The sequence below is a fragment of the Hyperoodon ampullatus genome (assembly GCF_949752795.1).
Source record: "Hyperoodon ampullatus genome assembly, chromosome: 5".
NCBI lineage: Eukaryota > Metazoa > Chordata > Mammalia > Artiodactyla > Ziphiidae > Hyperoodon > Hyperoodon ampullatus.
Window position 1 is genome coordinate 43,937,366 of NC_136918.1, and position 25,961 is coordinate 43,963,326.

General features: G+C 42.0%; 1 protein-coding gene across 1 annotated transcript; it reads left to right on the forward strand.

The window, feature by feature from the left end:
• Positions 1–12,666: 12,666 nt before the first annotated feature.
• RFC4 (replication factor C subunit 4) lies at positions 12,667–25,832 on the forward strand. The gene is made up of 11 exons (XM_079704820.1): positions 12,667–12,759; positions 14,105–14,247; positions 15,757–15,835; positions 19,278–19,357; positions 21,765–21,884; positions 23,320–23,463; positions 23,653–23,773; positions 24,295–24,420; positions 25,338–25,418; positions 25,490–25,606; positions 25,684–25,832. The coding sequence occupies exons 2-11, from the start codon at positions 14,117–14,119 to the stop codon at positions 25,777–25,779; spliced, it is 1,095 nt and encodes a 364-aa protein (XP_079560946.1). The 5' UTR covers positions 12,667–12,759; positions 14,105–14,116; the 3' UTR covers positions 25,780–25,832.
• Positions 25,833–25,961: the final 129 nt, after the last annotated feature.

Below are 25,961 nucleotides of genomic sequence, written 5' to 3' on the forward strand. Positions count from 1 at the left end.
ATAGCAAAAAAACAAACAACCCGATCCAAAAATGGGCAGAAGACTTAAATAGGCATTTCTCCAAAGAAGATATACAGACTGCCAACAAACACATGAAAGAATGCTCAACATCATTAATCATTAGAGAAATGCAAATCAAAACTACAATGAGATATCATCTCACACCAGTCAGAATGGCCATCATCAAGAAATCTAGAAACAATAAATGCTGGAGAGGGTGTGGAGAAAAGGGAACACTCTTGCACTGCTGGTGGGAATGTGAATTGGTACAGCCACTATGGAGAACAGTATGGAGGTTCCTTAAAAAACTAAAAATAGAACTACCATATGACCCAGCAATCCCACTACTAGGCATATACCCTGAGAAAACCATAATTCAAAAAGAGACATGTACCAAAATGTTCATTGCAGCTCTATTCACAATAGCCCGGAGCTGGAAACAACCTAAGTGTCCATCATCGGATGAATGGATAAAGAAGATGTGGCACATATATACAATGGAATATTACTCAGCCATAAAAAGAAACGAAACTGAGCTATTTGTAATGAGGTGGATAGACCTAGAGTCTGTCATACAGAGTGAAGTAAGTCAGAAAGAGAAAGACAAATACCGTATGCTAACACATATATATGGAATTAAAAAAAAAAATGTCATGAAGAACCTAGGGGTAAAACGGGAATAAAGACACAGACCTACTTGAGAATGGACTTGAGGATATGGGGAAGGGGAAGGGTAAGCTGTGACAAAGGGAAAGAGAGGCATGGACATATATACACTACCAAACGTAAGGTAGATAGCTAGTGGGAAGCAGCCGCAGAGCACAGGGAGATCAGCTCGGTGCTTTGTGACCGCCTGGAGGGGTGGGATGGGGAGGGTGGGAGGGAGGGAGATGCATGAGGGAGGGGATGTGGGAACAGATGTATATGTATGACTGATTCACTTTGTTATAAAGCAGAAACTAATAAAAAAAAAAAAAAGAAAACACTTTTTTATTCTTCCACTTCTTACCTGTATAATATGGGGCAAGTTCCTTCACCTCTCTGTTCCTCTCTTACCTGATTTCCAAAATAGGAATTAAATATGGGACCTATCAATATTTCATGGGGTTAATGTAGTGATAAGGGAAATACCTATAAAGATTTCAGCATGCCTCTGGCAGACTGTAAACCTTTAAAAAATGCTAACTATTATGTTTTATAGTTTAAAAAAGAAGAAAGAAAATACTTTTTTGGTAAATTACGGATGTTGACAACAAAAATCTAAGAGCAATTATTTTGTTTGAAATTTCTCTTTTCCCTTCCTGTCCTCTAGATGGCAGAACGAAACCACTCTGGATCCTGCTGGTTGGGAGGCAGCTCTTCCTGCACAGATTTTAAATGGTTAAACTATGTTTTGGTTCCTTCCAGATTTTTCTTTCGTCTAATGGAAAAGATAGGTAAGCATTGTATATGCAAAATTTAGGACCTTTCCTAGCATATCAACAGAGTCATTTTGACTAGGGGGCTGGAGTTGCCTTAAAGAAGCCCAGGAACTTGCTTCCCTGCCTTTGGAGAAATATTGGACAGTACCATTGTGATAATGTGAAGGTAAGTACTACCTGAGCCAGGTGCTGTGCTAAGAGCTCCATCTACCTGAATCTTCATAGGGAGACTACAAGGTGTCACCCCCATTTTGTAAAATTAAAGATTAAGAATTTAAGGCACATTGAGATTAGTTAACTTGACCAAAGGAACAGAGCTGGCTTGAGCACTTGCACTTAACCCTGTGCTACTGCCACCTAAGTGACTGCTACCTGGTGGGTGTTAAATCACAGGGCTAATTTCTGCCTAATCGGCCCTAATAGTAACCTAGATCTCAGGAAAGAAGGAGTCTCAGGATTAGTGTAGGTTACTAGGCTAGATTAGGACCTTTTGCAAAGTTTTGCTCTGCAAACCAGAGTTTAAGCTTGTATATTTAGACCAGTATATCTCTGAAGTGTGTATTTCCTTTCAAACCAGTCTAGAACCAAGAGGAATCAGAGTTACTAATAATCACTGAGAGGGCATTGGTATCGTTCTTATAAACATCAAAAATTCCTTGCAGGGCTTCCCTGGTGGCGCAGTGGTTGGGAGTCCGCCTGCCGATGCAGGGGACACGGGTTCGTGCCCCGGTCCGGGAAAATCCCACATGCCGTGGAGCGGCTGGGCCTGTGAGCCATGGCCGCTGAGCCTGCACGTCTGGAGCCTGTGCTCCGCAACGGGAGAGGCCACAACAGTGAGAGGCCTGTGTATCGCAAAAAAAAAAAAAAAAAAAAAAAAAAAAAAAAAAAAAAATCCTTGCAGTTAGCTAAGAAAATCAGTAATCAACATGAACTCTCAAAATATGATACTTCTTTTAAAGATAAAAATAGTATTTACCCAAGCCAGCAATTTTTTGCATGCTTCATACAGAAGCAGATTTCAGGCTGAAAGAAAAAAACAAATCGGCACTCAAATTGAAGCCAGTTTTTGGGTTTTTTTTAAACATCTTTATTGGAGTATAATTTCTTTACAATGGTGTGTTAGTTTCTGCTTTATAACAAAGTGAATCAGCTATACATATACATATATCCCCATATCTCCTCCCTCTTGCATCTCCCTCTCACCCCCTCTATCCCACCCCTCTAGGTGGTCACAAAGCACTGATCTGATCTCCCTGTGCTATGCGGTGAAGCCAGTTTTCATTTATTTTACACACACACACACACACACACACACACACACACACACACACACACACGGGTAAGCAAGTATTAAAGGAACAAGGCCACCACACACACAAAACATTATAACCACATACTTAAATGTATATGAATGCATGCATTTGATCTTTTCTTCCTCTCATACATTCAGAAGACATTTCTATAGTCCTGGCTCACTTGGTCCTGGCATCCTCTCCCACTTCTCAGCCCATCCTGCTGTGTTCCCTGCATGCCTTGATTCTTGGCCCATCCAAGTTGTGATAGTTAGCTCTGTTAATAATGAATAAGTAATAGCAGAGCTCCCACCATTCTCCATTCTTCCCTATGTATACCAAAAGAGAATATAGATGAGCCCAAACTGTATAAGTTGGTGGGGCAAACTTACACATCCCTGGGTCAGTGATCACATTCTCTGTTCAAGTGTTGTCCACCTCAGCCTGATGCTCGAGGCTTACCTCCTTCACTCTCAACCTCATTTCCTTCCACTCTACCCATGAACCTCTCAAGCCAGGCTCCAAGTCATCACTGAACATGCTCCCTTGGCGGCAGCTTGGTGATTTCAAAGGTTCGTGGGTCCACCTTTATTACCCATGTGACGGCACAAGTTGCCCAGTTGCTAGGATGGGCCTGCGGCCTGGAGCACGATGCCTTGTACCACAAAGGGGCTTTGCCTTGTACCACGCACCGTGCTGCCCCTGCGAAGCCACCTGCCGTCAGAGCCCCTGCCCGGTGAGCCTGATCTCCCAGTGTCCCTAGGCCTCCCTGTCACACAGGGTCAGGCCACACGGGAAGAGGTTGTCCCAAACCACAGGGCCTGCCGCCCTCCTTGACTTGCGCCACCGTGTCCCACGCATCAGGTTACGCTCTTCTCTTCCCAGCCCAGAGCCTCTCTGACTCTAACTCCCTCTGGGCACAGGCCCCTTCTGCCTGGCTGTCTCCAGAGGCCCTGTCTCCACACCCTCAGCGGCACCCAGGGCCCATCCTGTCACCTTAGAGGCCCTCGTCGCTGGGGTCCCAGAGGCCTTGTCCAGAGGGCACAAAATTATCGTGCCCAGCAGTCCCAGTGGTTGAAGGTGGGGTCGGGCGGTGTAGGAATGAACTGGGGTGATAATGCGTAGCTGTCAGAGCCGTGTGAGTGCTGGGCAGGGGTGAGGTCCTGATGTTCCTGATCTGGCAACCTCTGAAACCTCCCTCCCCTGTTGCCTGATGACCCTGAGTCTGTGTTCTGCCCTGGAGTCTCATCTCTCGGGGACCAGCCCAAGGCCCCACTCCTGCTCACTCACCCACAGGGCACGGAGGCCCCTCTGAATTCCTAGAGCCCTTACTGTGGGCATCACTCGCAGTGACATTTCATCAGACCCTGCTTGGTGAGCCAGGCTCAGGAGACCTGGTCCTGCTGCAGAAAAGCTGTGTGAAATTGACCCTCAGTTGGCCTGCCTGTGAAAGGAAGGGGCTGGGACCACACCTCTGGGGCTGTCCTCCAATTCTGAGGTTTTATTTGTGTAGACGTTTTCCTTCTTATCTGAACTTTATGCTCTTCGTTCCCACCACAACCTAGAGCACAGTTCCAGGCTCACAGGGACCCTATAAATATGTTTCTAAATTGGCAACTGAATAATGGGTTTGTCCTACTAATATGGTGAAGTGATTTTTCAATTTGACACTCCTAAGTTTATGTTTTATTTCCCCATCTCATAACAATTGGATTGTTTTCTGGGAGAAATTTAGCTAGGATACTGAATTGTAGTCAAAGGCCACTGACTAAACACTCCATGTTCCACAAATGCAGATTCCCAGGCACCCAATCTAGAGATCCTACTTCAGTAGGTTGGATGGGGTCTGGAAATCCACAGTAGTGACAAGTCCAAGTAATTCTGAAGCTATGGTCCTGAGAAACATTACTCTAGGGAGAAAGGATCTCTAGGACAATCTAGAGAGTAGAAATTTGTTTCTGTGATGTTTTCTTTCTTTATGAGGAACAGGGTGGTAGGTCCCCTTGAGAGCTAGTGCTTGAGGGGAGAGGAGTGTGTGTTGGTTTCTGTAAACGGCAGGCTGGACTTTGAGCAGTGCAGAAGTTAGAACAGCCCATGCTGTTGGACTCATGCATAGCCTCCATCTCTGCCACCGTGTCCTCTCTGTTCATGAAATTATTGTGCCAACACTAGGGTGGCCAAGGGGAGAGGCTGGCTCAGGACCCCTGGAAGTCACTCTGTTTGGTTGATTAGTTCCTCTCCCATGGGAGATGCTCCCTGCTGGGTGTTAACATATATTACATAGATGTTCACATTCCAAGCCCACTGCTTTGGTCCGCATGCCACACACCTCTTCCCCAGACACCTTCATCCCCAGTCTTCCTGTCTTTCTCCTTTCAAGTCTCTGGCCAACCAGCCAGCATGACCACTGCCCATGAGTCTCTGGGCGTCCTTGCCCCAGGCATCTTCTCTTTCTTAACCAAGTGGATGACCAGATGCACTGCCTGTAGCTATCATTAGGAGGAAACTCTCCTGCAGGCCAAAGGAGCCACCCCAAGTGAGGCTGCAGAGCAGCTGCAGTCCATTTTTGTCTTGCACCCACATACCAACTGACCCATCCATGAACCAAGCTTAGCTTTTCCTTCTCTGTCAGCTTGTCTTCAGAACCCTTCACACAGTCTGAGGCAGGCAGATTCTAGAGCGGCCCCCAGGACCCCTGCCTCCTGGTGTTCACTCTGTTAGGTAATCCCCTCCTCTTCAGTGTGGGAAAGTTCTCTGACTTGCTTCTCATCAGTGGAATATGGCAAAGGTGATGGGATGAACGTGAGAATGTGTACATGATACATGACATAAGATGGTAAGGCCCATCTCACAAGGGCACTCCCCGTGACTTGTTTGCTTTGAAGGAGCAAGTGACTGTGTTATGAGCTGCCATATGGAAAGGAACCAGGAACCAGGAGCTGAAGGGGGCATCTCTCCAACAGCCAACAAGAAACTAAACCCTTCATTGTGGCCATGGGCAAGGAACTGGATTCTGACAATAAGCACGTGAGGCTGGGAGTGAATAGCTCCCCAGCTGATCCTCAGATGATATCACAGCCCCAGTCAGTGTCTCAATTGCAGCTTTGTGAGAACCTGAAGAAGAGGAGACAACTAAGTCATGCCCAAGTCCTGACCTACAAAAACTGGGAAGTAATAAGTATGTACTAATGTAAGCTGCTAAGTTTATAATATTGCTATGCAGCAATAGAAAACCAATATACAATCATAAATATGAGCTGAGAGAGAGGCACTGGTACAAAGTGTAGGTGACATGGGAGCCTGGGCCACCTGCTCATGCAGCTTGCTTGTATTCTCTGGTCCTATGCATGGCTGTTCCCAGACCTCCACCTCCACCTTATGATAGAATGCTGCAGACTCCTCCCGGGCTTTAAAGCTTGATGAATGTGACAGAACCCAGCTCCTGATGGCAAATCTGGACACTCGGTCACTTCATGTCCCATGGTTAGGTGCATAATCTCTACCAGGGCCCATTAGCAGAGGAGCATCTCTTCTCTGAATGATTCTCCGCCGCAGATGGCATAGATTTACATCAGGACCCCAGGGCATTATGCTGTGATTCTGCTCTCCTCCACATGGCATCTTTTCTCACCCCAGATAACTCTAATCCCATAGAGTCTACCTGGTTGTGTAGCCCACTGATTGTATTCCTCAGGAGCAGGGATGCTTCCACCTCAGCCTAGACCTGCTACACAACCCATTCCTGTTGGCAGTTTTCCTTGTCACTAAGGAAATAAGTGAGAGCAGTATTTCTAAATATGGAACATGCTGCCTCCAGAATCCAAAAGGCCTGCCAGGCATCGTGCTTTCTTCTTAATTGTGTGAGATATGAGATAACGATTTGTCCTAATGCAGTGGGAATGGGAGGATATGTTCCAGCTTGCCCCAAACCACTGGATCTCTTAAAAACTTCACTGAAGTAGTGACCCCCTGAATCTTCATCTAGTCTTTATTCTGCCCTCCGGAATGCATGTGTCTTATCCAGTCTTCCAATGCATTTGCCACTTCCTACTCATTTGACCATTTAATATAGTAAAAAATGTGATCTTCTGCAGAGTGTCCAGATGGCCCAGGTCCTTATGACTATATTAGGGCAAAGGGCAGATTTAGCTTCCAGGCAACACTGTGAGTTGATACTGTGTCCTGTCCTATGAGGATGTGAACTGCTTCGGTCCTCTGATAAGGATGGAAAAGAATACATTTATCAGATTGATGGCCATATGCTATATATTTAAGGCCATTTTAACCTGATCTAGCAAAGATACCATATCTAGCTCACAGCTGTAATTGGGAGACTACTACTTGGTTGAGTTTATGGTAACCCACTGCTATCCTCCAGGATATACCTAGTTTTTATAGCGGCCATACTGATGAATAGAAAAGGCATGTGATGAGGATCACCATTCCTGCCGACTCTGGTGTTTAAGTGGGAGAGGGGTGGCACTTATATTAGCCACATACTTCATATGGTATTGTTTTTGATTTACCATCTTGGCTGGGGAGGGTAAGGAGGTTTCAAAGGCTTCTACTTGATTTTTGCTACTAGCCCGTACTGCACAGGACAAGGAACCAATGTGGTTATTGCCAGTACCTAAGTATGGCAGTTATTCCTTTGAGAACCAAGGAAATGATCAGTGAGTGAGTCTGTGGAGCCAGTGACCTACCATGAGCCAGACCTGAGTCCAAACTCCATTTACTACCTGACCCCTTATCCACCCATTCCAACAAGGGAGTTATGAGGATGCTTTGGGTCCCTGGATTCCTCAACTCACACCTTGTATCCAACTGTCCTTGAAAGGTTTTTGTATCCTTTTTTCCCCCCAGTGTATAGTCTCATGAATAAATGGCTTTGGGCAAGGACTGAAGAAATCTCTACTCAGGTTGCCGAAATTCGGCCTCCGTACACAAGTGGTGGATCAAATCTCGGAGACAGAGTTTGGGGTGAAGTAGAAAGAAATAGCTTTATTGCTTTGTCTGGCAAAGGGGGCCACAATGGACTAATGCCCTCAGGACTGTGTGTCCCACCCTGGAGGGGATAGTGAGGAGTCTCATAGTGTTCAAGGAGCAGGGTATGATCAGCTCGTGGACATTCTGCTGATTGGTTGGTGGTGAGGTAATTGGGGGTCAAGATCAACCTTCTCTTTCCAACCGGTCTGGGGTCTACATGCTTGTGGGCAGCATACAGTTAACTTCTTCCACCTGGTAGGGGTTTCAGTATCTGCAAAACAGCTCAAAGGACATGGCTCAGAATATTATCTATAGTCCTTAAGGAAGAATTAAAGGTCCTTGACTTGGTTTAATGGCTAAAGTATTATTATTTTGTCTTGCTTGACTGTTTTCCTTTCTTTCTGCATTTCCTCACTTCTTTGATTAAATTTATTCTTTAACTAGTTTTTCTGCAGGCAAAATGCAGGAGGAGGACATGAGTGGGGGGTCTATTCTGGGAAGGCCTCATACGGTCCTGCTCAGTTACATGCATGCCATGATTCATAAGGACCTAGTTTCTCCATCAGTCAGTGGAATTTGGGTCAGAGAACTGGCTCAGGTCTGGAAACTTAGAAAGTGATCATGACTTTTTATTATCGTGGCTGCGTTCAGCCTCCTTGCTTTGGTTGTATAGACTGAGCAATAGTCTCATTTGCTGCCCATCTGTCATGTCCCTTGGGATGTGGTGCTGTATCAACCACCTCCCGAGCTCTCTGAGTCAGATCTCCCTGACTGCCTCTGACCTTGCCACTCATGATGACAATTGCACCTATCTTGTTTTTGAGAGTTAAGCATTGCCATCTGGCCTCTGTTATTTTGGAAGTGTGTTGTCTCCATTCCTATCAGAAAATCCTGCTCTGTCCCAGCATCTGCTACCAGCAGCCTTGGCCTACAGAGGACGGCCCACCACTGAGCTTCTTTACAACGCTGGAGGCCTCCTCATCAGCACGATCCTTATCACTTTGGACAAGAGCACTATATCCCAAGAACCGAGTTGGCTAGTGGTTTTTTGGCCTTACATAGAATATCCTGCTTCTGTGAGTCTTTTGACTTCCTCCCCCAGTGTTTACCACTGTAGTTCTGGCATTTCTACCTATTTAGTGTGGGCTATTTCTTTTTCCAAGCTTCCAAGGGCCAACCAAATACTATTACCTGGGGTCTTTGCCAAGCTATTAAATCCTGTGTTGTAGGTTTATCTCCCTTTTCCAACTGTGTATTCTGTTCCTCTTCATCCAGCACAGTCCCATATATGCTCTCCTGCTTTGCCAGTTCACGTTGCAGTCCTGCAGCTCTTCCATATAGTCCTTTTCTACCTTGAGCCATCACAGCATTTCCCCAGGTGGGCTACATTGTGACTTAATCCTAGCTATCATTCTGGTGGTTGCGAGTGGAAAGTGGAATAGATGGTTGGGGGTAAGGGCAGACGTGTACAAGGCAGAAGCCTCTACATCATCAAGCATATACATACATCCCCAAGAGACTAGCATCAGCCTCTAACAGGGAAGAATGAGCTATGTCTATAGATCAAAAACATTCAGGGAAATAGGGAAATTTAAGATTTTCAAATACATCAACCCAGGTGACTTCATTTCAAGTATCAGCATCCCATTTTTCTCCCAGTCAAGGCCTTGACCTTAGTGTGGCAGGCTTGGTGAGGCTGAGAATTTAAACTTCTCTGGAACTCTGATACTCCTAAAATTTAGTTTTTTGGTCCGGCCCCAGATTTTTTTGCCCTCTGGCTGCAGGATGTGTGAATCATTTTATAAGCTGTCAAATAGATCCTCTGGCTTTCACACTTGGGCTGAAATTGGCAATTAATCACCGTCAAGTCTTTCATTTAATAAATTAACGAGCCCCGCCTCCCCCAGTGGCCATCCAACTCCAAAGTTCTTATAATTGCTTTTCCCTAAAACATCTGGGATTTTGCATCTGTTGGTACATTCCCTTCCACTGGCATCCCATTCCAGTCTTCCACTGGTGAAAATTTTAACAATTGCCATATCATTCCAGGGGCTATCAGTCCCCACTGTCACCTGAGATGGGGTTCTCATTACCAGAAGGCTGGTAGGTGGTCCAACTTCAAAATTTCACCTTTGAATCTTTTTCTAGGACTACTTTTTGTAGCAACCATATGGGTTGAATTCCTTAGGAAAACAGATTCTGAGATTTTGAGATTCCCATGTAGGTTTTTAATTAAGTGGTACTCTAGAGACCAACACCTGAGAGGGGTCAGGGAAGCAGGACTGGGCAGAGGTTGTACTGTGATGCAAGTGCACAGAGATCTGGGGATGGGACAATCCATGAGTTGTGCTACATAAGGCAAAATGGCTTAGCCTTTATAGCTCTCCTAAATTTGTCCTTGGAGGTGGACTGCCCCAAGGAAGGAAAGTGACTTTGGGCAAAGTGGCTGTGTTTGGCTGAGGACAGTTGCTGGAGAGGACTCAGCTGAGAGCTGTCAGCTGTTGACACTCAAAGCAGCTATGGGAGTGAGTGTCTCAGTCCTGAAAGGTGGCACACCTGGACATCCACTACACCTGCATTTCCTGAGTTTAAAATTGACACGGCCATCCACTGTCTAGTTCTTCCCACTCCTGACAGCAATCTTAATTTCCATCCAAGTCTTTTCCTTTTCTAATGGACCCATAAATCATAATCCAGGTACAGTACTGTCTTGGCAACATACCAAGTAGAGTTGTACGCAACTTTTGAAAGCCCTCTTTTAACATTGAAAAACTTCACAAATTTCCACATTATAGTACCATAATAGTAACTAAATGAATATCCATTAAAAAATAATAAAAGCTATTATAAACTTAGTAACTGGTTTAATCACATGAGCACCCATGTATATATAATACAAAAAATGTTATGTATTTATATAATGACATTTCTTGTTCTGGTGACAGAGACAGTACTTGGTGCACACATAAACTCATGAAATACCTGGATTAGGATGCTACCTATAGTTGTGTTCAAGAATGGAACGGCCAGCTGAATGGAACGGCAAGTGGAGGCCGAAATCCAGCCCAACCTCTAATCACCAAGACTTTCACCCTATCATAGGGCTGACCGTACTGAAGGAACGTGGGACTTTTTCTAAACCAATTGCCCTAACAGGCTACCATTCAGGTCTCTTTTTTTCTACTTAGGATAAAGGCACCTCTATGCCAGCCTTGGACCTGCCTCGTGACTAATTACAAGCCTTAACTCCAGAGTCAGACAGTCCTAGATGTGGATTCTGGCTTTGCTGCTTACTTGCTGTTAACCTTATCCATCTAAGGCTGAGTCTCCTTTGTAAAATGGGATTATATCTCCCTCTGTGTGGTTATGGTGTTCAGGTAGCAAATGAATGCCACCTACCTTCACAGATCTTTATCAACCTTATTTAGGTATAATTTACATAAAATGTACAAACATTTAATGTACATTGTGATGAGTTTTGACAATGTAAACCAGTGACCAGATAGGTAAACTGTGTGCTTTTTATACTGTCCAGAGATTGTACCAGGCCCTGCCTGTGGGAGTTACAAAGTAAAACAAAGCACCCTTAATCTGGTTAACCCCTGGATTAGGTTAGGCTTGGGATGTATATATTCAGAGCCCCTACTTCCTCTGCATAACAAATCACACTGTCACTCTCCTGAGAGCAAGACCTTCCAGCTTGTTCTCTGCCATATCCCCAGCACCTCGCAGTGTAGGTATGGGCACTCCATAAGCATTTGTTGAAAGACAAATGAACATGTAAAGTTAACAATGAGTGTCATGATGAGTACGTGCCAAATAAAAGTCATTCATCTGGAGAAGACCCAGATCAACCCTGTGGGTTACGGTAATTAGTAAAGGTCTGCAGCGAAGGCAGCATTTCAAAAGGCTCAGATTTCAATAACACTTAGGAAAACTCCATAGCTAAGACAAGCAGTGGGTAAAGATTAAAAGGGTGGCCTCAAACACTTGCCTAGAGCACACATTGCATGTACCCTGGTGGCGTTAACATCAATCTTGTAACTTTTATTGAGCGTCTGTACCACCAGATTTCTGGGCAGGGCCCTGGGATTAGCTGACCATAGCTGCGCGGCAAGGCCCTCCCTCTCACCAACGGGCAGACACTAATAGAGATATAATCCACATGCACCCAAAAGGGCAAGGAAAGGCATCTTCTTCCGACGTCTCCGCCCTTAAAGCACACACGGTTTGCTCCGCGACGACCAAGCCGGAGGGAGAGGACGGAGATCTTCACGGCGCCCTCTTCTGGCGAAGGACAGACTCCACCCTCTCCAATCCCCGCCCTTCTTTGGGGAGAAGCAGGTTGCAAGCCGAATTGTGTCGCCGCAGAAATGCCAGTGACATGCCCATGAATGCCCATGAATTACAGGTTCTGCACGCTCGTACCTACAAAAGAGAGTGGACCTCCGCGATTCGAGGCCCACAGGCCCATCTTCAACCGCCCTAGTGGGTCAGGGCTCACGGAGCCCTCTCCGCCCCCGTCCGCTGAGCACGCGGGTCCTCGGCCCCAGCCTCTCCTACAGACGGCCGCTCTCAAGTTCCCTTGCCCCGCAGCCTCTAGTCGGAGGCTACGTCGGGACAGGATGGAGCTTTATTTACACCACCGTACTCATTCCCATCCAGCCCCAGCATACCCGAGAGTACGCGTGTCTCATCAGTTTAACCACCACAGAATAAGAGGATACGGCTCCCTTAAAGCGGGGCGCGCGCAGCGGACCGGAAGTGACGTTTGACGTACGGCGTGTTCCCGCCCTGCCCTTCGCCGCTGTTAGGTGGCGGGAACTCGGGCTTCTTGCTGACGGCGGCTACCGTAAGGGTTCCCCCCTTTCTGGCGGCTCGTGGCTTCCTGGGCCTGACAGTCTCCGCTTGGGGAGCGGGGTTAAGACTTCGCGACCACCTCGCCCTTTCCCTGCCGCGGAAACCTCAAGAACGAGCCGGTGACGTCCTAGCTCTCAAGACGAGAGGCTCAAAGGCCCAGGCGGTGCCCGGGGACACACGCGGGGAGCCGGGGAGAACAGGTGACCAGCCGGAGAACTTGCGAGGACTGCCTTCGCTTTCCTCTACTCCTGTGCCCTCGATGCCCTTGTGATGTCTTCCACCTCTTGCGCACTCCTTGGTCTACGGGTGGCTCAATCCAGCATCCTTCAGAGCCCTTCCTTGGGCGGTATTACTGTTTGGCAGCCTGTGGCAGGGATTGAGTAATCCAATAACGTTAAAAACCTTAGTTGTTTACAGATGTTAACAATTTATTTTATTTATTGATTATACCCGTATGCCAAGCACAGAGCTGTGTGTTTGCACGATTCTTTTATTTGACCCAGTTGCCTTACGAAATGGGCCTTAGCTTCTTTTACAGAAGGTGAAACTGAGTCTGATAAGTGGTAATTCAGTCACCAAATCTTATGGAGCATCTATCCTGTACCAGGCACTGGAGACACAGCAGTGAAAAAAATAGAATTGCTATTAATGCTGGGGATTTTCAGACGAACTATCCCTAAAAACAGCCTTTTGTTACCTGGGAGAACGTTTACCTGAATGTTAATAGTGCTTATCTTCTGGGTGAGATTTTGAATTTTTAAAACTCTCATGCTTTTCCAAATTGTTCTGGTTTCTTCAAATGAGCATGCTATGAGAAAAACAGCTGTTTCCATTTTGACAACAGTGTCTCGCCTCCCCCCCACCCCCCGCCTTCCCCTCCCCACAAAAGCTTCTGTCTGAAGGCAGGCACGGGCTCTGCCCACAAAATAGGCTCTCCAGTGGCTCTTTAGGCCCAAGAGAAGTGAAGGTTCTCATTTTTGGTCCCAGTACTCCTAATTGCTGAGTCCATTCCAGGGTCTGAGCTAGAGTTAGGCCCATGACTGAAGAGATTGTTGAGACCCATGTACAGTTTGGCCATTAATGCCATCATATTTATCAAAAAGTTTGTTGAAGTTATAGAACTTTGTTCTATAAGTCCCTCACTATAAGTAGATTTTTAAAAAATATTTATTTATAGATTTTGGCTGTGCCGGGTCTTAGTTGCGGCACACAGGATCTTCGTTGCAGAACACAGGATCTTTAGCTTGTGGTATGCATGTGGGATCGAATTCCCCGACCAGGGTTCGAACCCGGGCCCCCTGCATTGGGAGCTGTGCCACCAGGGAAGTCCCTATAAGTAGATTTTAAGTTCCTTCAGCACTTTGGCCTATTTTATGTCCCTGTAGTCCTCAGTAGAATGCATTCAAAGGATGCTAGGTCATGGGGTGATGTCCTTCATTTAATATTTTTTGAATGTCTTTGCACAAGGTTAAGTGTGCTTTCAGGCTGTACTTCCTCATGATGGTTTCAAAAGAGCTTTTCCTTTTCTGTCTTGCACCTGGTCAGGGTGAAGTAACCATGCAGGCATTTCTAAAAGGCACATCTATCAGCAGTAAACCACCATTGACTAAGGATCGAGGAGTAGCTGCCACTGCCAGAAGTAGTGGAGAGAACAAGAAAGCCAAACCTGTTCCGTGGGTGGAAAAATAGTAAGAATGCTTTTGTTTTTGTTGAAATAGTTAATAAATTATCTCTCTGACCAGTTTTGATCACTTTTTTTTTTTTAATTTAAGAGGAGAATGATTTGCCTTGTTTAAATGTTGCTTTAAAAGTCACCCAATTATATAAGTCATAGAACCTTGGAACTGAAATGTACGTTAGAATAATCTAGTTGAATTCACGTATTTTCTGAATGAACTACAGCCTTCTCTGTAACTCAGGTCTACGGTTTTGGGGGCTGGGATACAGCAGTGAAGAAAACAGTTTCTATAAGCTCTTAGGAGTTCGACTTAAGTCCAAATAATCTGTTCCTCTTTTCATTACTGATAGCTGAAAATTGTTGAGTTTTTGTTTATACATTTTTGGCAAAAACAGCACTTGAAGTGGCTCTTAAATTTCAGTCAGCTAAGTGATATTATAGCAAGTAGTTGGAACCCCTGGTGTACCCTCAGTTATTACCAAAGGATTACAGATTACTTATAAGGCAAGTAAGGCCCTCATAAGTTTTGTTTGGCACCAACAATGCTTTTAAAAATGGGAAATTTCACATAAAAGTCTAGAAACTTTTCATTTTAGACAAGGGGAAAAATCTAGATTTTCAGACTAAGGAGACTAGGCAGCACTAGATTCAAGTTTTCACCTGAAAACACTTAGATGGATGTGTGTACTACTCATTTTCGTAAGGTCATATGTTCCTCGCTTCACCATAGTCCCTACTAGTGTCTCTTGTCTTACACTCGAATTCTTCACTCTTGTTATCTGCCTGGACTCTGCAGGTATTTGAATATGAAACCCTGGTTTATAATATACACTGGTTTTCCAAGATAACATTATCTGACATAAAATATCTGCCTGGCATTGGCCTGATTAGTTAGTAAAGTATAAAGCAAATAAAAACTTTTGTTTAGTTAGCTAAGCACAGAGCCTGACTTAGGGTTGGGAGTATAACTTCCTTAACATCATTAGTTAACAATATAAGACAAAAATTACACTCCATATTGGTTAAGCTTGTTATTTTGTTAACCCTCAATGAAGTGAATAGGTATGCATTTTTTGTGCAGTTAGGTGATAGGAGAAATTGGTATTAACCCATTAACAACATAGTAACATATATGTAACTTTGTTACCTATCTTGAGGTTGCTAAATATGTCTCCCTTTTCGGTTTAGGGGCATGTTGTCAAAACATAATATTACTTTCTAGGCAAATGTTCATTTTACATTTTGAACCAGTTGGCATTTGTGATGTTATAAAATCCTTTTGCATAGTTTTTGTAAGCACAACAGATACAAGCAATGCATCTGGAAAAGTGAAAAATTACTTCATTCCTCAGTATATATTTGCGTAAAGTAAATATAGATGGGGTTTCCACATCCAATTATGAAAGTTTCTCATTTCATTACTGATATGAGAGAGTTATCATTGGTATTTTAGCAAAAGGAGAGACTTCTGTGGCTACTATAATACACTGAATAACTTCTCTATTTTCTTTTTCTCCAGTCGCCCAAAATATGTGGATGAAGTTGCTTTCCAGGAAGAAGTGGTTGCAGTGCTAAAAAAGTCTTTAGAAGGAGCTGATGTGAGTAGCAGATGCTGTCTAAAGTCATTGGGAGATTTAAGACTTAATTTATTCACCCTCTTCCTTCCTTTATAGCCTCCGGCCCCCTTTAAATACTATCCTGTATATACAGTAGGCCCTTGATTACTATTTGTACAATGGATGATTAGTTCAACAAATATTTGTTGAGCATCTCCTGTTCTGTTCTATGGCATTGTTATATGGTACTCAAGTGGAGATCATTGAGCAAGACAGGCTAGGTCCCTTTGCTCTTGAGCTTTTATTTTGGTGGAGAGAGACACAGAAGAATAAACATGTAAGCAAAATAAATACGAGAATTATAAATAATGATAGGCACTATAAGGGAGAGTCAAAGATTCTTTGGCCGTATGATTGCTCACCTAATTTTAGGATTTGGTTTGAACTACAACACAAAATAAATTGAGTCTTTTGTTCTGCTTATGGCATCATGTCCCCTGCTGTGATATGTGGGATAAAATGTCCTTGAGTGACTTGCATTTTAGATTAATTCAGAGACAAACCATATGAAGAATTAGCAATTTAAAATTGTATATGATAAAGTGTTTTAAGAGCTTAGTGGAGGAAGGGAAACAGTTGTGGGTGAAAGTGGGATGTGGTTTTTACTTTATTCCCAAGATTTTCTTCCCTCCTCTCAACCTGGCTGCTTTGAATTAGAGGTTCTTTGGTTTTTGCTGCCATTGGTCTCTTCCTGGGATTACACCGCAACAGTATTTTGAAAGAAGTTATATTTATAAAACTGTTGAAAATCTTTTTCTTTACCAGTATTTGTTGTGATTTGATCCAAATATCTTTAAATTTTATAATAGTATACAATTTAAATTGCATGGTAATATTTACACAGATTGCAGGACATGATGTTTTTTGTTTTTTGGGTTTTTTTGTGGTACGCGGGCCTCTCACTGTTGTGGCCTCTCCCATTGTGGAGCACAGGCTCCGGACGCGCAGGCTCGGCGGCCATGGTTCACGGGCCCAGCCGCTCTGCGGCATGTGGGATCCTCCTGGACCGGGGCACGAACCCGTGTCCCCTGCATCGGCAGGCGGACTCTCAACCACTGCGCCACCAGGGAAGCCCCATGATGTATTTTAATTGCTGGGATTCTCAACTCTTTAGGCAAATGTAGTTGGATTATGATCCAGTTCTTTATACCATCTAATTTATGAGGCTGAACTAAGAACTTTCTTCTTTATCCACTTGTTTAATGATTTGTTTCTTTTCAGACTTAAGTTTTTTGAAACTTAAAGTTGAAGTAATTTTTTTAACTCTAAAGAGTAAAGGAAAAAATTCATTCCTTCATTTATATTAAAGGGTTTTACAGTAGAATTATAAGAGATTTTTCAGAAATCAATTTTTAGAACTGGTAGTCCGTGTACAGTTCTTGAATGCATATATATATCAGACTGTTACATAATGTAGGGTTTAGTAATTTAACCATGTTTTAAAGAATTTAAATTATTGTAATAGTTGACTGGATGAATCATTACAACTACTGAGGTAGTTGGATCAAAATAACGGTTACAACCTTAAAAATAAAGAAGCCTAGGAGGTTTTGCTTCTGCTTTTGTTTTTAAAGTGAATCTCATAGTTTGTATCTTAAGCTGTATGTTACCAGTGTAACAGTAATGGTCTTTTAACTAATACATTTATATGTTGGTTTATTTACTTGGTGCATACTGAGTACTCTGGGAGATGCTGAGAATATAGATGTGAATAGAACAAATAAGGTTCTTGACCTTCCCAAGCTTCTCATATAGTGAGGTGAATGGGTATTTTACAATTAAACCCAACAGTTACATAAATAACAATAAATAATTGCAAATTACATCAAGTGCAGCAAAGACCAGTGAGAGAATAACAGAGGAGACCCTCTTTAGATTGGGAGGTCAGGGAAGGCTTCTGACTTGTAATGCAGTAGGAGTTGCCAGACAGAAGAATGGAGTCAGACCCCAGCTCATGGGGGACAGCATATGTGCAGGCCAGAAAGTGCTTAGCTGTTGGAGGCCATTGTAAGTTGGAACCTTGAAAGTGAAAGAGGTGGTGAGCAGATCATGGACATCCTTGTAGGTTATGGTAAGCAGCGTGATTTTTTTGGTCTGTTTTGTTTTTCTAAGTGGAGTATGAATACAGTGAATAGCTTTAAGTAGCAAGCAGAGGGGCGTCTGATTTGGGTGAAGAATGAATGGATGGGAAGGGGGAAGGTTAGGCAAGAGTGGAAGCAAATAAACTATACTGCTTAGTTTCCTATGTGCAGTGATTTCCATACATGAAAGAAATGTATAGTTTCACAGAGAAAGACAAATATATATCACTTATATTCAGAATCTAAAAGAAAATGATACAAATGAACTTATTTACAAAACAGAAACAGACTCACAGAATTACTGAACAAACTTAATGGTTACCAGGGGGGAAGCGTTGGTGGGGGGATAGATTGGGAGTTTAGAGTTGACATGTATACATTGCTATATTTAAAATAGATAACCAACAAGGACCTGCTGTATAGCATAGGGAACTCTGCTCAATACTCTATAATAACCTAAATGGGAAAAGAATTTGAAAAAGAATAGATATATGTATAACTGAATCACTCTGCTGTACACCTGAAACGAACACAACATTGTAAATCAGCTGTACTCCAATATGAAATAAAATTAAAAGAAAAAAAGAACGTACAGTTTCATTACAGTGCTCATTAGAATTTAGTACATTCGTTAATCTGTACCACAGATCAGTTGCCTATTTGATAGGCACCAAGCCAGCTAGACTTAAGGTATAAAAGAAGATAAGTAGTTATTTAATCTTATCCTGTCTTCCACTGATGAAATCTCCCTGATACATGTGGGTATCCCTACAGGCAGCATATGTAATCATGATGTGGACCACGGCCTGGCACTTAAAAGATGCTTGGCTTTTTTAATATTTCTGTTCTTGGAATTTTAGCTCATGCAAAGCCCCAGTATGCCATTTTCATTCCTTTTTCCTCAGTATTGGCCAAATCCAATTTGGTCTGTGTCCCTTTTGAAGCAACTGACATCTTTATAAAATGTAAAATCTTGCCCAGTCCTGAGCCTAGGTGTGGGATAGGGAACTGACAGAAGCCTAGTATTCCCTTCAGAAATAAGAGGTTTTTAATTCCAGCTTTGAAAATCCCACCTAAGTATTAGATTCGGTGTAGAACAATCATAAATATTGATTCAGCTTAAGATATTAGAAAGATATCTTAGGGAAAAATGATAGTGTTTGTGAAAAAGCAGGATTTAGTACTGTTATTACTATGATACCAGTTATATTAAGAAATCCTTATATTCAGATATATATGCCCTATTAGGGAAGTCATTGCACTGCTCCATAGACATTTTCAGTCACTTTCACCTATTTGTGCCAGAATACAATTTTTAAAAAAATAAAATTTAACTTCTACAGCTCCCTAATCTCTTGTTTTATGGGCCACCTGGAACTGGAAAAACATCCACTATTTTGGCAGCAGCTAGGGAACTCTTTGGGTAAGTTGAAATCTCTCTCTCTCTCTTTTTTTTAAAGATTTGACACTAAGAATCTCTGGTACTGCTTTTCATTCTCTAAAACTTTGCATTTGGTTTTTCTGTGAGGTTGTTGGGTTTATTTTTGTTCTGAATTTTTTAATAATCCAGCTGGCCCATTTCCAGTTCCTCCCCTCCAATAAATTAGCTTGCCTGTATCTTTTGTAACCTTTATTCTGAACCTTGTTCAAATGTTTGAGTGTACTACAAGGAGCCTTGTGATTTTTTTCATCACTTTAACTCTTTCATTATGATTTTGGAAACCAGAAGACCCTATCTCCAGTCATGCTGATAGTTTCATGACTTTTAATGGTCGTGTTCACATCTGTCATAGACTTTGCTATTTGATGCTACTGATGCGCACCACCCCTTCTTGAGTTCCTTCTTGCTCTGGACTTGCCAGGGCCTGCCTCTGGAGTGGCTGGGCCAGCTCCTTGCCCTCAAGTATCCTGAGTATAAGCAGAGTGTGTGGTAGTTGAGGCAGTATGACTCCAGGTACAGCAGAAAATCTCTATGAGCCACCTTCTTAGTCAGTCCTAGACTGACTGTCTCGGCTTAGCCAACTGTTGTAGTAGAGGAGCCCTTTACCTAAGGTTAAAAGATACATATCAGCCATGTCTGATATCTATGCAACATGCACCAACATAACAAAGCCTATCTTTAATTAATCCAGAATTTTAATATCAGGCATATGGCCTAAGGGTACATCTGAAATCCTACACATGAAGATAATTAGATGCCTCTGAAACCACCGAATATATAAGGATAATCAGTTCTGTTGAAATGTGAAGGACAAAAGGGGAAGCTGCTCTGTACCGAGGATTTTATTTGACAGCAACTTTCATTTTCCCAAGGAAATTTTAAGAGAGCTTTTTTGATTATTCTACAGCTCAATCAGTTAGATCCAGTCTGAATCACCCTTAGCGATGTAGTCATCATGAAACTGTTAAGTATAGTTTATTACTGGTTGTTCTACAGTAGGTTAGTCCAAATTATATAACTTGTAAAATATTTTTTTAAATAATGTTTGTCTTGATAGACCTAAAAGGACTTAACTATAAATTCCACATTTAATAGTATATGTGGTTTTAAAATACATGCACAGAGCTTTCTAGATGTTTATGCCCATAGAAAAATGCGTAGGATATCATGCTATTTAGGAAAAGTGAGGACGAAATCCCAACTCTTGTTTTTTTTCTATTAAAAAAAATATACACACATATATAGAAAAATAACTAGAAGGAAATCTTCAAAACAGGGTTTGGCAGTGTGTGCCAGGTATTTTTATTTTCTTTTGAGTTCTCAGATTTTCCTACAGTTACTTTTTTTTTTTTTTAATAAATTTATTTATTTATGTTTGGCTGTGTTGGGTCTTCGTTTCTGTGTGAGGGCTTTCTCTAGTTGCGGCGAGCCGGGGCCACTGCGCGGGCCTCTCACTATCGCGGCCTCTCTTGCCGCGGAGCACAGGCTCCAGACGCGCAGGCTCAATAGTTGTGGCTCACGGGCCCAGCCGCTCCGCGGCACGCGGGATCTTCCCAGACCAGGGCTCGAACCCGTGTCCCCTGCATTGGCAGGCAGACTCTCAACCACTGCGCCACCAGGGAAGCCCCCTACAGTTACTTTTGATAATTTTTTTTTTAAAAAACTCACTTTAAAATAAACTGTTTTTTTTTTTTTTTGCGGTACTTGGGCCTCTCACTGTTGTGGCCTCTCCCGTTGCGGAGCACAGGCTCCGGACGCACAGGCTCAGCTGCCATGGCTCACGGGCCCAGCCGCTCTGCGGCATGTGGGATCTTCCCAGACCAGGGCACGAGCCCGTGTCCCCTGCATCGGCAGGCGGACTCTCAACCACTGCACCACCAGGGAAGCCCCAACTGTTCATTTTGGATCCAGTAATTTTCCTTATAGCAAGCTACTTTATGGAAATAATTCAAAATATGCTACATTGCAGCATTATTTAAAATTGTAACATATTTAAAACTATCTAAATGTCTAACAACAGAAGGATGTTAAGTAAATTAAATGATGGTACAATCTTAGGTTAGAAAGTCATATAGCTATTAAAATGGTTTTTACAGTGTTTATCATGACATGGCAAGATGCTTATGATACAGTCCAAAGTGGAAGATTGATTTAAAATTTAGTACATTATGTGATATCATCTATTTTTTTTAATGCATGGAAAAAAGCCAGAATGTTAATTGTATGCCTTTGCAGAAGAGAAAATACAGAATGAATTGTATACCTTCTATTCATATTATTTACTAGGTGTATTTTAAACTACTGAAAAATGTACAAATGTTAAAATATGGTTTAAACCTGGGTTACTTACATGCTCTATGATGTTTCATAATTTTTCATTTTGACATAGGCCTGAACTTTTTCGATTAAGAGTTCTTGAGTTAAATGCATCTGATGAACGTGGAATACAAGTAGTTAGAGAGAAAGTGAAGAATTTTGCCCAATTAACTGTGACAGGAAGCCGTTCAGAGTAAGTAAGCTCACCTTCCCTTCTCTATACCATGTCATTGTATTTGTTTAAAAAACATGTTTCTGCCAGATTTTCAACTTCTTTTTCATGTTAGATTGTATTTTTATCTAAGTTATTTAAACCTAGAAATGATCTTTCCATTATAGTAACTAATTTAAGTTTAGCTGTCAAGGGTTTTTAATCGATATTTGTCTAAGGAGTATTTATTAATCAAATGTGATGGTTTGGTCCTACGCTCATAATAAAAATCCTGATTTTTGCTATTATGTTATTTTTTAAAAGTCCTATCATATATCTTAAGCTTCAGTGTATATTGCATAGTTGGTGACAATGTAAAAACCTTGTCCAAACTGGGACACTTTGAGTGAAAGAGGAGTTGTTACTAATAATAATTCAATAGGGATGTTTACGCAACTGTGTATACTCCTTAGGTGGCAAAGTTCCAAGGTAAAATTTTTGGTACCTGGCATATATTTAAATTTATATCAGAGCACACTTAGGAATTTGTAGAAAGTGAATAACTCAATTTTTGATATCCACCTTGGATTGACAATGTATATAAATCACATACATGATAAGGGACTTAGATCAAGAATAAAGAACCCTTACAACTCAATAATAAAAAGACAACCCAATTTAAAAATGGGCAAAGGATCTGAATAGACATTACTCTAAGGAAAATACACAAATGGTCAATAAGCATATCAAAACATGCTCATCAACATCATGAGCCATTAGAGAAATGCAAATCAAACCCATGATGAAATACCACTTTACACCCACTAGGATGGCTGCAATCAAAAAGACAGAAAATAACAAGTATTAGCAAGGATGTGGAGAAATTGGAACCCTTATACATTGCTGGTTGGAATGTAAAATGATGCAGCCATCTTGAAAACAGTTTGGCAGTTCCCCCATGAGTTACCATATGACCCAGCAATTCCAGTCCTAAATATATACTGACAAGAAATGAAAACATATACACATGTACACAAATGTTCATAGCAGCATTATTCATAGTAGTCAAAACATGGAAACAACCCAATATCCATCAACTAAAGAATGGATGAATGAAACGTAGTATATCCATCCATTTGCCATAGTATTTGACAATAAAAAGAAATGAAGTGATGATATACTACAACATGAATGAACCTTGAAAACATTACATTAAGCTAAAGAAGCCAATCACAAAAGACAATGTATTAAGTTGACAACATGTGGTTCCATTTATATGAAGTGTCCAGAATAGACAAATCTGTGGAAACAGAAAGTAGAGATTCCTGATTGCCTATGGCTGGGACAGTTGGGAGAGAGAAAAAAGAAATGACCCCTAAGGGTCACAGGGTTTCCTTTTGGGGTGATGGGAATGTTCTAAAATTAGATTGCAATAATGATGTGTGAATTATAACTCCTTTGTGTTTCTCTGAATCAGCGGGAAGCCATGTCCTCCTTTTAAAATTGTGATCCTGGATGAAGCAGATTCTATGACCTCAGCTGCTCAGGCAGCTTTAAGACGTACCATGGAAAAAGAGTCTAAAACCACCCGATTCTGTCTCATCTGTAACTATGTCAGTCGGTATGTGTAATGCCCTCAAGGTGAATGCAAGGCAGCCTTATTTTGATAGCCCCAAATAGGGAGAGAAAAAATCTAAATGTTTCAAGGCTACATTAGTTTCTCCATCAAATCTTGACTTGTTCTTGACAAAAATGAGTTATTCGGGGGAGTTTCTTCTTTAGACACTGACTTTTTTCCAATATTTTACAGAATCATTGAACCTCTGACCTCTAGATGTTCTAAATTCCGCTTCAAACCTCTGTCAGATAAAGTTCAACAGCAGCGATTACTAGACATCGCTGATAAAGAACATATCAAAATTAGCAATGAGGTAATCACTATTATTACTACTGCAATTACTAATTCCTTTGATGAATGCCTATGAAGAGGCCCTTCCTGAAAGTCAAATTTGTGTTGCTTCAATTTCTGATGCCGATTCTTCAGGCAAAGTTAAGCTAAATAAACAATGTCTAGGAATTACTGGTTCAGCCTTTCTGTTGCTATTAGGTTATTATCTGTCAATACTTCAGAGACCCAAAGCTGAGGCAGATTTCATGTTAGGATGCAAATTCTGCAACAGCCATTCTCTGCATGAGAGCATACTCCACTTGTCATTACCCATACTCCACTACAAGGACTAATTTGGTATGATGAAATTCTGGCAGTGATAGACCTTATTCATTATAACAGAACTTAACTGTAATTTGAATTCTTGCTGTATGTAATCAAGGCTGTCTCCATGTATTCTGCCACTATAGCACTGACATTCCCTCAAAAATGGAAATAGGTTTTGTTTTTCCCCAATACATCCTTAATTGTCCATAACAGGTTAAAGAACTTTTTTCTCTTCAGGGACTAGCTCATCTTGTTAAAGTGTCAGAAGGAGACTTAAGGAAAGCCATTACATTTCTTCAAAGTGCTACTCGATTAACAGGTGGAAAGGAGGTCACAGAAAAGGTGATCACAGACATTGCTGGGGTAAGAACACTGGATACTCTGAAATTTTTAGTTTGCTTTTTTGTGGCTTTTAGAAAATTTTTAATTCATATATATATATATATATGGAGTGATTATGTGCTTAGTCCCATTCAGGCTGCTGTAACAAATGCCACAGGCTGAGTGGCTTATAAACAAAAAAAATATCAGTTCCAGAGGCTGGGAATCCAAGATCAAGGTGCCCACAGATTCAGTGCCTGAGGATACACTTCCTAGTTGAGTCGACTCCTAGTTCACAGATGGCCTTTACCTCCCTGCACTGTCCTGTGGCAAAAAGCAGCTTTCTGAGCCTTTTATAAGGGCACTAATCCCATTCATGAGGGTTCCACTCTGTCACCTGCCAATGGTGCCACCTCCAAATACATTAAGGATTTTTAACATGAATTTTGAGGGAATATAAACATTTATACCATTCTGGGAGTTATCAAAATGCTTCAGGCAGGCAGGCAGGGATGTGGCAGTTAACAGATATCCCTTATAAAGGAAAAAGGGTCATATCCAACTTACAATTAATCATTAAAGGAATTCTCTTGTGCCACACCCTTGTCTTCAGATTTCATTTTGTAATGAAACATAAACCAACCAATCTCTGCATTTTGTTAGTGGCATCTTAGAAATAGGATGTTCCCAAAGTTTGTTTCAGGTCCAATAGCTTTCTCCATCACCTATCTTGAGACCAGATGAACATAAGGCTTAAAGCCCTTTTTCAGTTCTTTGCCCTCCCAACTCCGTTATGTATGGATTCAGTATCAGGTAACAGTTCCACGCTTGAAGTGGCACGTCCTGCAGCATAGAACACCAGGGAGTTTGCACAGGCTTGGCAGAGAAACAAGTCAACCTGTCTTCACCCAGAAACTTTATTCTCTATTTTTAACTAATTCTTTAATTCTTTATTTTAGGTAATACCAGCTGAAACAATTGATGGAGTATTTGCTGCATGTCAGAGTGGCTCTTTTGACAAACTAGAAGCTGTGGTAAAGGTAAAGACACTTTACTAACCTGGGGGGGAGGGATGGAAATCATACCAAAATCATTTTCTTTTCTGCTACAGGACTTAATAGATGAGGGTCATGCAGCAACTCAGCTTGTAAATCAACTTCACGACGGGGTTGTAGAAAATGATAACCTTTCTGATAAACAGAAGTCTGTTATTACAGAAAAACTTGCTGTAAGTAAGCATCTTCTACATTTCAGCACAGCATACACACCTGAAAGGGAAATTACTAATCTTTCATTTTCTTGTAGGAAGTTGATAAATGCTTAGCAGATGGTGCTGATGAACATCTACAGCTGATCGGCCTCTGCTCAACTGTCATGCAGCAGTTAACTCAGAATTGTTGAAACATTCAGCATGTATTTTTGTGAACAATTTAAAATAAAATGACTAAAGCACCTTTAAAGTGAATATACAATTTATTTAACATTCAAACTTCATTAAGACATGTGCAATATGGCAATTTTACTGGGGTAAACGTTTAACCCTATCTAGGATGATTGCTTGCTGGGGCTTAGCAACAGGGTCC

Coding starts and splice junctions, on each gene's coding strand:
- RFC4 (XM_079704820.1), top strand. CDS start 14,117: ATGCAGGCATTTCTAAAAGGCACATCTATCAGCAGTAAACCACCATTG. Junction 14,248..15,756: donor GTTCCGTGGGTGGAAAAATA/GTAAGAATGCTT, acceptor CTTTTTCTCCAG/TCGCCCAAAATATGTGGATG. Junction 23,464..23,652: donor ATCTGTAACTATGTCAGTCG/GTATGTGTAATG, acceptor AATATTTTACAG/AATCATTGAACCTCTGACCT.